Consider the following 12,153-nt stretch of genomic DNA (forward strand, 5'->3'; position numbering starts at 1 on the left):
AGTTTCAAACTAGAACATTGAAAAATATTTTTTTCCTACGGTCGGATAATCCTGTATATACCAGATCATTGGGTACAGAGGTTCTTTACAGACCTCTATTGTCGTTTTTCACAATCAACAGCCAAACTGAACATAGCAGCTACCATGAATTTACCGCACAACTAGTACTGCGAACAGCCACAACACTTGGTTCCTTGATTGCCTAGGGTCAAATTCCTTAATTGGTATAATGTAGCATTGCACTTTGCACGAAATGACTTGGTATAATCTCTGTTGGAGTTTAAGAGTAAGTTTAATCAACATGATCAATTTCTATTTCAGTTTTCATACAGTGACTGTTACTTACTGCTGTTTTCAAGTGCTGTATGGTTGCACTCCATGATTGCTGCTACCGCTACTCCAACACTGCTGAATTCGATAAGTCCGGATGAAGAACGTTCGGACTTTAGTGGGAACAGTTTAACTGTAGTTGGCGTTTCTATGCCACGTTCCATAAATACGCGATTTACCGTCTCCTCAGTGAGATCCGGAGGTGTATTGAAGAAATGAACTATTTTCGATGGTGGCTGTATCCTATTTTTATTTGCCATTGCCGGGTTTAAGAATCTGGAGATTGAATACCAAAGATTCAACATGTTTCAGCAGTCATACATCTGTTGTGGATGTTGAACCAGTACTCCAAAAAACCTTTGGGATTCATTACGGGGTAACACCATTCTAACAACCGAAAAGAGGCCTAACTTTGACGATTTATTTTGGGAGTATGGAACGAAGGAACAGTATTTATTTTCAGAAAGTTTATTTAACACATATTGAAGTATGAAAAAAGAATTTTTATTACCATTTTGATGCAAAATGACTGCGATAGGGCCAATCTTTGAAATCGCCTTTTGTTAAAACTCCTTCACGAGAGGACGAATTTTTCGTAAAGTATAAGATCCGGCACGAAAAAGCAAACCATTTTTTGCAGTGGCAAAATCGATAATTGAACCTTTAAAAAAATATTTTTTCACTATAGGACCAACTGTATATTGTTTTTATGATTCTAAGACATTGTATAATCCAAAAAAAAAAAAAATGAAAAAATCGATTTTCCAAAATTCTAGAGTGGTGTTACCCCTTAAATCGATAAATGTTCAATGTCGAAAGAACATCATCTACATCTGAGACTGTGGAAAGACATAGTACCTGTTATTCTTGCTCCCTGTAAAATCTTTGAAGCTGGCCGTTTTGTCAGGCAGGCTGTAAGGATTTGTGACATCGGAGAGAAATGCCTGTTTTGAAAAACCAAGCTGCAGTTTGCCCTCAGCACCGATTGTAACATTGTTTAAATTCTGTAGACACCTTTCAACAGCTATACTATCGCCCATTTGAATCATCGCACAGCCTTCTTTAGTTTTCAGAAATTTCACCTGAAATATTTGCGTGATGAAAAACTTGACTGGATTATATGATTCACAATATTACACATCTATATCGACGACGAGTTCAACAATGCTTTTTCTCATTATTAGATCTGAAAAAAAAACCCACAAAAATTTACCTTTGTAACGTTCCCGTAAAGACAGAACAAGTTGAATAGCTTGTCTGTATTCACTTTATCAGGTTGAAGTCCGTAAACCATCATGACGGAGCCTTGTGTGGTGGATGGCGGCGTCTGTCCAAGTGTTGGTACGTATCCTGGACGAGGTGGAGTCGGGTGAAGTGGTTCTCGACCACCAAAATCATTCTTAAGCCCATATCGTTCTACGTATGGTTCAGGATACGTTGCAGGGCCATTGAAACCCTCTTCATAACGATCATGGGTGGCCCCAGGTGGGAATGCGACTTGCGGCGTGGAACCTAGAACAAAATAATCTTTGATAGTAGCCAATAATATATTTCTGGTAATTGCTGAAATTCTATTTGTGCAAGCGTGTCATGGTATAGACATATAATTTTCGGTGATGAGCTCAGTGTACCCGAATCGATGAAAGTCTGTAATTTACGTTACATAGTATAATATATTGCTGTAAAAACGAAAAGTAAAATACCATAAAGAGAAATTCATTCACTCAATTCGTATGTACATACCTATACGTTTTACTGAAGTTCCCAAAACATAAAAAGATATCAACAACAATAAGAGACAAGGGGGCAAGAGGAGTGATGTAGAAAAATTAACAAAACCCACTACCAGTAACTGGAAGATAAATATTCATGCGATGGTATATGTGAAAGGAAGCGCCAGGCGTTTCGATATGTCAGAAAGTATTGTTGTTTTTATTTTCAGCTTATTGTTAAACATAAATTAATCAATATAGTATGTGTTAATTAAAATAGAAAAATAAAACGAAACCTAGCGAGGATATGTTTATACTGATGTACGTCGCAGCGTAAATTGTGTGAAGGTTGGCTTTGGGGCAGCATGAGTTTGTAATACGGGGAGGAGGGTACAGCATAGATAAAATTTTGGAAAAATATCGACAACTCACCATATGGCTGCGGTGCTGCACCATATCTAGGCTCTGCCAGTAGAGGCGCAGGCCTTCCATTGCCCGCCGTGTCGTTTTTGTGGGCGCTGGTGCCTGCAACAGACAAAATTTATGCAATCAATTTTTCATTTTCTGCATAAATAATGCTTGTTTAAGGCAACGCTCGATGCGCAATAAGTAAAGTACTTTTCTTTACAACCGTCGCAAGATCTTTATTCCACTTTTCACTCAAAATCATACTCTAATATCATATATATCAGTATAAATAAATGTGTTTCGACTTGTTTCAAAAGAATTTCGTTGATTAGTCTTTCTGCTTTCTGTCTAATGCGTTTACACGCAAAGGAATGATCTCTAAATTATTCTCTTGCAAATAAATTAGATCAAATAATTAAATGTAAGGGATGGTTGAAAGCATTCACAAAGAACTTAAACTCTGTGTGAACAAGTTCAAATGTAATATTTATAACTCATTTTCTTATTCTTACAAGGCGGATACTATAGGAATACTTAATAAAATGAGAAGTTGAGTAAAGATCGTGCTAATACGTCACATTCTGTGCGGATTTACTCGACATTCTGCTTATACTTTAGTTTTTATTCATAAACAGTTATGATATGAAATTTCTTTCTTACATCAATTATTTTATTTGTTCAATGCCTCACTTGACGATTAATCTGCTGTGATCGTGTATATTTTTGGTCCATTGTACATGAGGTGCAAATTCAAATAAGGTGCAATACACGTCAATTTTTATAAATAGTGGATACATGCACTAGGGTGGGGTGGGTGAGTTCGTCTGTTTCTTTCTTCAATTTTGCGTGTATATATTCATTGAATCAAGTGTATAATCAAATTATTAACTATACGGTGAATATTTTCAGGAAATTATCATTTTTCATCGTTGAAAAATTAAATGAAATGTGAATATTACAATCTGTTAACAGACGATATAGGTGTGGAATTATATAATACGTATAAAACGTCTATACGTAAGTTTGTAGATATACATATTATGTGTGCGGAAAGAAGAAAAGAAAAAACCAGAAGATAGGATACTGAGTCTCGACAATTTTTTCTTTCTTCGCGAAACATATCCTCGCCGCAATGGCCGTTTTTTTAATACATGACATACACACATACAATGGGAATTATTATACAAGGTATTGCAATTAGGGGTACATACATGTAGAAAACATATAGGGATGAATGAGGCTTCTCTGTGTTAGTTTACACAATGAACAAATATGTGCCTCGTGATGAACGCAATATGACTAGATTAAGGTAAAGCGGAGGAGAATGTAGAGTAAGCAATATCACATAATTACTTTTCAGATAGGATAAACGAGATTTTCAATTAGTACAAAATGACATTCTTGATATCGTACATACGAAAAATTAAAAAACCATTCACAACGCTCAAAAAAAAAAAAAATCATCTAACCATGCGTTTAATTTGAATGCCGTCAACTCCGTAAAAATAATATAGTACAATTAAGGGTAAATAACGCTATTAAATATTTGCTCTTTGTTCACAATGAATGATTTTAGAAAGAATTAGTCGTTACAACTGAAAATCAGTTCCTCTCGAGTATCAGACCTGTTGATTCATTTGACAAAGTACCAACAACCATCAGTTTCGTACAAAGTAATGAAACATTTATTTGGCAGTAGATGAATCAAACCAAACAAAAAAAACCAAATGATCGAGTCGATAAAATGTTTTGTTACGCTTTGTGCAAGTACACGTGTATAAGTGATGTAATGGAAAAAATGTTAATACACATATTAAAGCGATTTCGACATTGCCGTATATATCTTCAAATATCGAAGCCCAAGTATCTCAAACGTGAAAAATGGCTTAACATCCCCATTCTATATACAATTCTGAACAAAAACACTTCACACATTTTCATTCGTCGGAGAAATAAAGAACTAGCATAAACTCTACGAATTTACTATTGCGTTTTCAAACAATCGGTGTCATTTCTTTATTACTGCGTCAAATGAAAATGTGTCTTAAACGTTTTTGTCTACAATCACGTCTATAATGGAGATAAGTGTACTTCGATATTTACATAAACATATACACATCGACGTCAAAATCGACCAGGGCTCCCCCCTTAAGAAGAATGTAAGAAAAAAAACCCTAGCATTTTCTAACCAACTATCATACAGTGTACGTCCAACGTACCAAACGGTTCATACCTATTACATATCAAATACATAGGTATACCACAAAAGTGGGGCGTTTCATTTCTCACGGCATTTTCATTCCACGATGCATACAAACTATACGCCATCCGCCTATCCAGGAAGTAAGGTATAAAAACATTGGGTGCAAAGTACACACGTGATAGGCAGCTAAAGGTAGCCTCGGCCAAACGTGAGCTGGTAATTTGGTATATAAGAGATGGCGGGTAGGGGGGGAGGGCGAAGGGTGGCATGCCTGACGGCGTAGACGACGAGCACCCCGCTGTATCGACCCTCGACGCCGCCACGCAGACTGCTTCCGCGCACACCCCCCTCCCTCCTCATGCTCCCTCGCCCTCCCTTGCCGGTTCACCTAGCCGTTTGCCGCTCTTTGAACCTTCCCGGCGCTCATCTACGTCGATGCACCTGTCTACCCAACCCAATACAAATCTGTGTCTATTGTAATATCGATGACTAGCAAGTCGTTGCGGCTTCGTCCGCTGATATTTTCAAATGCTTATTGTGTCAAAACTATTGGACAAAGATATATGCATTCGTAGACTTTTTTTGTACGTAGAACTCGTCGAGTACTTATAAAACTGTTGATTATAACTTTTCGCTAGACGTATGAGTTTAGTCAGTGTTTGCATAAGTGTGTAATCCCCTTCCGATTTTGCTTACAAATATCCTTATATACCTACAAAACTACCGATCTGATTGCAACTATACATAGAGTGGAACGCAGTCAGATTTTGTAGCTATACACGGAAAAAAAAAGAATCAAGTTCGGTTCAGTAGTTTTCGGGTGTTATGAGCGAGAATGCGGACAGACAGACACAGAAAATTTGAGTTTCGTACATGAAGAGAAGAGAAAATGTGGTTGCAGTTCGAGGTACATAAGTCGAGATCTGTTCTACCGAGAACATCCGAAACTATATTTTTGTCACCGCAGGTTGATTATTTATTCATCAGGTGTGATACTGTATTATGTAGGTCTATTGGAAAGGGTTAGGTGAAATATGAATGGGCCTCACCGTCTAAATCAAAGATAGGAAAACGGAGAATAAAAATGTTACAGAAGTTTCGAGCAATGTTAGTTCCGTCACCTGTGTAGTAAACCCGGATGAAACAACAGCTCTATTATGTGGTAGATAAAAAAAAAAATAATAGTATCTCCGGAGATCGCTATGGCAAACAAAATAAACCTAAAACATTAAAAACGGATCAATAGGAAACTAGAGTTTATTTATTTTGAACGTTCTAATTATAAAACGTTTCCACATATTGTTGATATCTTAGCATGCCCTATCCGCATATGCTGATTGAAAGATTAATTTCGATTATACAGTAGGGATGTTGTTTTATTTGTGTTCACTATTATTAGCACAAGTTACACTACTAAAAAATGTGTAAGCGGTTTTTTCTTTTTGCCTAACTTTAGGTTCAGATGGCGGGATCCATTCATCCCTAAATCTATACAGTGTAAGAGAAAGGTAAGAAGATTACGAGATTTTCTTCTTATCGTGTCAAGGCAGCGAGCTGCAGAGGCCGCAATAAAACTAATGAAAATTGTCTAATATTTGCGTTCCATTTTTTAATGCATACACGCGCGTGCATATACAAAGCTCTTAGTAAGTGTTAAATCGACTGCGCATAAACAACCGACGTTACTGTTTCCAATTGACAACCGTAATTGCCCAACTACAGACGGGTAAATTGGTTCAAGCAAATTGAGAAAAATATGCGTATTTTCCATATGAACAAACATTCATTTTTTATGCAACACTATACGTAAAATTCGATTTCACGCACCGTTAGTAATGCGTAAATCGACAATTTTCGATACAGCGTCCGTAAAATCCAAAAATCAATTTTAGCTAATTTGACACTAAAGTAAGCTGTGGAATCGCCCCAATAGTGTATCCTTACAACGTTCATGTAAATAATAATATAATTGTAACCTATCCTACGTGATACTGAATATTGTGTTTTCATATCGTTCTTGAATTCCTTCCGTTTTTTTGTTGTTTTTATACGCTCATATAAGCTAATAATTATCGTGACGTTAATACTGATTTGGAATATTCAAAACTAATCTTGATATTCGTTTATCGTTACGTTTATATCAAGCAGGAAAAATAGAATTATTACGATGAGAAATTTTCGTTACGTTAATCCTCTTCATATTATAACTCTCTATAAATAAAAAAAAATATACACGTGCATACAGATTTTGATGGTTAATTTGATACAACAACTGTAAAAACTCAGATGAAATAAAAAAATGCGAAATAAAATAGCATACACATTGGAAACGCTTCTATTTTTATCATGTGTCAAATATTTTATACTTGTTAGTATTATCACAGTTATTATCATTTACCTAAGACTCAAAAAAGTTGTGGAACGTTATGTGTGGAAAAAAAAAAAAATAGCAAACGATTCCCAGACTTTCCGCAAAAACCCCTGACATTTCCCTGGCTATTCCAGAATTTCAAAATTCCATGACATTTCCAGGTTTTCCATAATTTCGTGACCAGTGGCCATCCTGGATACGTCATTAGGTATGTGACAATGTATTGTTACAAAGGGTGAAATCACCCGATTTCCCCTCTTTCTAGTCATTATAGATAAAAGACATACAAGAGGTCTCATCTGTTATAAAATTAATAAGGTTGCTGCGTCAATCAACATTATTGTAAAAACAGTCCTCTTTCAAACTTTAAACTGAAAATACGTACCGCAATTAAACCTATTTTCCCATATTTTAATTTTGCCAGTCTTGGTCACTTCTTTATCGCACAACGATCCAATTTTTTATTTCCGCAAAACCCAAAAGTGTCACCAATATATAACTGGTTGAATCTGCTGACACGTTAAATCGAATTGCTTGTATCGTAGGCTCTCGCGTTTTTTGGTCGTGCGGCTAAAGGAAGAGACATACGTGTAAATGGATGGATGAATATATAATGTGCCGAAAACGAGAGCTTAGGACACCGACTGCCATGACCATTACACACCTGACGATCTATCTACCGCTTCAGCCGAAAGAGTAAAAATTCCAGGTTTTCATTTTGCGATGTGTACCTCGAGCGATTAATTGCGTTTTCCTTCAGAACCGGGTCACCGTCTCTGTAGAGGGTGTAGGCATGAAGTAATTTATATATGAAGCGGAAAGACGCGGATGTTGAAAGAGACCGAAAACGTACGCATACACATAGGTGTTTATAGGTACATACATACATACGTAGGATATACGTGTCTATAGCTGGCATCGTTTTAACCGTCGTCGCCTCGAGTTGTGAGGCCAGTCGTTGCAGGGCTGTAGGTAGAATTGGATTCTCTAAAAAACGGCACATCGTCGTGGAAATCGTCACACTGCTCTTGACTGCATAAGCTGCCTGCCTGCTTAAACGACAAGAGCCCTCATAACGCGAGACGACCGTATTTGGGTTGGGCTTTCTACCTCTGCGTTCGGGAAGACGTTAAATATCATGCTTGAACTCAAGTATACATAGCCGGTAATGATAATTGTACGGTGATTCGGTTGAAATTCGAATTACATTAAGGATGGGGTTACAGAGTGATGTGGAAAATATGATGCCCCGAATAGGTTATATTCGAAAACGAGTGTTCCAAGATGCTATTTGCACGCAAAAAAGAGAGGGAATCGAAGGACGGGCTATTCAATCAAGCTGGAAGTTATAGTTTTAACGGTTGGAAATCAAATTATCAATAAAAGGCACTTGCCGTAAGCGACTGAAATATTCTTTAAAATAACGAGGAATCAGTCAAGATGATCGAAATAACATTGCAAACCACTTAAAATCGTATGCTATTGTTGAAGAAATGGCGTGACAAACGTTGGAAATCATGAAAAGTTCAAGGTCACGGAGGGATCGCCAAATGATTTCAACTCACTAACATTTTATTGATTTTTACCTCATCGCGTACTTTCGTTGATTTCCAATGATTCGTCGTGTTATTTCGTGATTCAGTCCGACCTAGAAATCACTGAAAACCGCTTAGAAGGCTCGGAAATCATTGGATAACAAGGGTAACATTGGAAATCATTTGGTACACGTATCGTCACGAATTCTGCGTCGACCAATTTTTTGGCCAAGTCTGCCAGATTCTGCATTACCAGCGTCCAATGAAAATCCCACGATATAATATAAATCAATATCAATCGATCGAAATCAATGCTAATGAATTGGAATCATTGCGTTTGATTTACAAATGAACGGCCCCTCGAAATTGAAAGGAAGGAAATGAAGGAAACAGCACTAGTGATTGGGTCGTCAGGTATATTATTTGTATAACAAAACTTACCATTTCGTTGCGGGGGTATATTTTGAATAACAAGTAAGTCTCGCGTCCGCGTTGGACTCGGCCACTCCACCTTCGCCTTCGCTTCCGCCACCGCCTCCGAATCAGATTAATCCCAGAGCCGTAGATCTGCCTAAGCCTCCTCTCACTCACCATCCCTGAACTTGTCGACTTCCGATTCCGTCTCAACAACACGGAGTAAAGCTGCATCTGCACACAGACAAACATTCCAACATGACATCATCTTTTTCTTCCTAATCAATTTTCACCTCTCCGGTGCATATATCGATATTATTCAATTGTAGTAGTATGTATATATATATATTATATATATATATATATATTTTTTTAACTTCTCGTTTCTTTCATCAACTTGGAGTTAGTCAGGCCGCAATTTGTTGTGTGGTAAGCAAAAAGGTTATATCGACTAGCTGTGTGCGTATTTTTTTTTTCTCTTTTCTAATTTTTATATTTATTCTATATGTATTTTTTTTTTTTTTTGCGAATCTCTTTTTTTCTTCATTTTTTAAGGGTGGAAAACAAATGTACATACATAGATTTTACACGTCGTGTATGTATTCCGGTTTTTCTGATAGTAATAAATTTTTTATTTTTTTCTTTTCTATCTTTTGCTGCTGTATCCGACTTTTGCGACGTGCACATACATATGTACGCATAAACATACATACATACATACAGTGGATAAATGGTGATATATAAGTAACGTAGATATGTATGTATGTACGTATGAATACGTTGAGAATTGTTTTTTTTTTTTTCGCCCTCGGATTTCGAAATCGATATTTATATACGATATATATATATATATACGGTAGAAGTGGTTGACTGAATGTTTGTCTGTGAGTGCTCTGGTAGCCCTTGCAACGGTATAAGGCAGTGATCGTTACGTATTTATACATATTATTATCATTTTCTTTCTATCAATACGTATTTAGATTTGTTGTTTTTTCATGTGAAAAACACATGGTTTTGTTTTTTTTATTTATTTATTTTTTTTCTACTATTGAAGATTTTTTTTTTTTTTTTTTTTGTTTGTTAACCTTTGATCGTGGTCGATGGTTGCAGGTGCATGGAGGGTCCGGCAGATCTACGGCGTATGTGTGACTGACGTTGTGACGTAGGTAGTTAAGAGGTATGTGATACATATATCTATCTACCTATCAATCTATCTTTTTTGTGGCTATAATATTAACATGTGAATATATCTGTTCCAATCACAAAATTTAAATATACATATCTAATATAATGTCGTTATAGTACCGTTATTTTCGTACAAACGATTACTACTGTATAATATTCAATAATTTCTCAACAACTCAATGGTATTAAATTCAGGTACGTTTTCACACAATACTAATCATCCAAGTCGTCTACGTCGTTTACAGTTGTCGTTATCTTCAAAATGTTACTACTATACATCAGCCTCTTATTTCTCTCGCCGTTTCTCTTGCTCTCGCATGTTTTCTTTTTTTTTTTTTTTCTATCCCCTACTAACGCGTTTGAAACTGCTGTAATACTGTGGTTAATAAACGTCTACGCCATCATATCTGTATCACGTGAAAATTTTTTCTCATACTTTACTCTTGCATCCGCAGAAAAAAAAAGGAACAAAGAATCTACGTCGACGTGTAGCAAAAAGCAGATTTTTTTTTCGAGACAATTAAATACGTTGTATATTAAGGGAAAAAAATTTTTTAAAAATGAATCATGCCACAGGCTAACCTACGTTTACGTACCTATTGTATATATACCTATTACCTATGTATGCATACTATAGGCATAATAATTCAGCGTACTACTGCAATAATTGATCTATTCATTCGACAATGATGACACAGAGAGCCGAGAGCCAGCTGTAATATAAGAGGCGACGAAGCGGGTATAAAGCTATATGACATATCCGGTTGTTACAGTTATTGGGATAAAACAACGCATACTGTTCACGTACTTTAGATATATATATATATATATATATATATATATATTATATATATATATATAGTAACAAGTGACGAAAATATTGTTTGTTAAAAGTCAGTTCTCGTTCTTGTCATTAGTTTACGATGTATGATATTATATACGTTATCTTCAGGAACGATGAGTTAGTTTTGCTGTTGATATAGCAATATGTTTGTTGACAACATTATATTTCACGATCTTTGCTGCATTTGTATGTTCAATGTTCATATTAAAATATATTATCAAGTTAGGTTTTCATAGTCACAAAGGCGGGGGATGCAGTGTGCTGTTTTATTTTTCTATATTTTTCTTTCTGTATGCATATGTTGTATATTTTTATATATATAGTATATATATATATATATATATATATGGTTGTTGTTATTGTTGTTGTTGTTGTTACTGTTGTTGTCGATGTTGTTGTGGCAGATATGGTTGTTCTTTGATTCCATTGACTCGCACAGTACCTATGATATACTATATATTGTGCACACATGCGATTCAGGGCCGAAATCTTCCTCACAATCAGTAATGTCGTACTGTTCAGAATTTGTTCCATTTGTTGTTGTGTTTTATTTTCTTGTCATTATTGTATTTTTTTATTTTTATGTTTTGTCATATGCAGTAGTAACTGTGTCGTATCTTGTATTCTTATTTTTATTGATTCATTTTTTGGCGGTGCTTTGGGAGCTGTGCGGACAGTTTATTTTATAAACGGATAACGTTTTTTTTTTTTTTTTTCATTTTGTTAATGTTGTTGTTGTTGTTGTTGTTGTTGTTGTTGTTGTTGTTATTTTTCTCATGTGATTTCCAAGGCAAAGTTGGGGTGACGGATAGTCAATGTTCTTCAAACAATCATCACGATACACGTGTATGTATAGGATGGTTTTATGTCACACACACGACACATAAATAAAACACGAATCAGCGAAAAAATGGTGAATTTGATTTTTTGTTTGTTTGCCTGTTTTGTTTTTTCATTGATAAACAAACTGCTAAAAATTGTCGTGTAAAATAGAATGTATATACACTGGCATATACGTGTAAAATTTGTACGTACTTTCGTGTAAATTTCCTTTTGATTCGAGTCACATTATCTTCGCACGAATTGCTGTACATATGATATATTATTGCTGTACTGTACTCGAAACTAAACATGTTGAAGATACTTGGAAC

The 12,153-nt window shown here is 35.7% G+C and overlaps 1 protein-coding gene across 5 annotated transcripts in view; it reads right to left on the reverse strand.

Moving 5' to 3' along the window:
- LOC124299682 (heterogeneous nuclear ribonucleoprotein L) overlaps nucleotides 1–12,153 on the reverse strand; it is an 80,115-nt gene that overhangs the window by 8,617 nt on the left and 59,345 nt on the right. For 3 of the 5 annotated variants that reach the window (XR_006907037.1, XR_006907036.1, XM_046752962.1), the window contains exons 7-10: nucleotides 2,475–2,567; nucleotides 1,544–1,842; nucleotides 1,189–1,412; nucleotides 347–606 (exon numbers count right to left, since the gene is read on the reverse strand). Coding sequence is in view for 3 of the 5 variants with exons in the window: in XM_046752962.1 (XP_046608918.1) it covers nucleotides 347–606; nucleotides 1,189–1,412; nucleotides 1,544–1,842; nucleotides 2,475–2,567 (876 nt within the window). In the remaining 2 variants the exon portion in view is untranslated. Of the gene's footprint in view, nucleotides 1–346; nucleotides 607–694; nucleotides 992–1,188; nucleotides 1,413–1,543; nucleotides 1,843–2,474; nucleotides 2,568–12,153 lie in introns of those variants that run through there. The other 2 variants (XM_046752965.1, XM_046752963.1) reach the window with 2 other exon arrangements.

The sequence above is a fragment of the Neodiprion virginianus genome, chromosome 3, assembly GCF_021901495.1.
Source record: "Neodiprion virginianus isolate iyNeoVirg1 chromosome 3, iyNeoVirg1.1, whole genome shotgun sequence".
Lineage (NCBI taxonomy): Eukaryota > Metazoa > Arthropoda > Insecta > Hymenoptera > Diprionidae > Neodiprion > Neodiprion virginianus.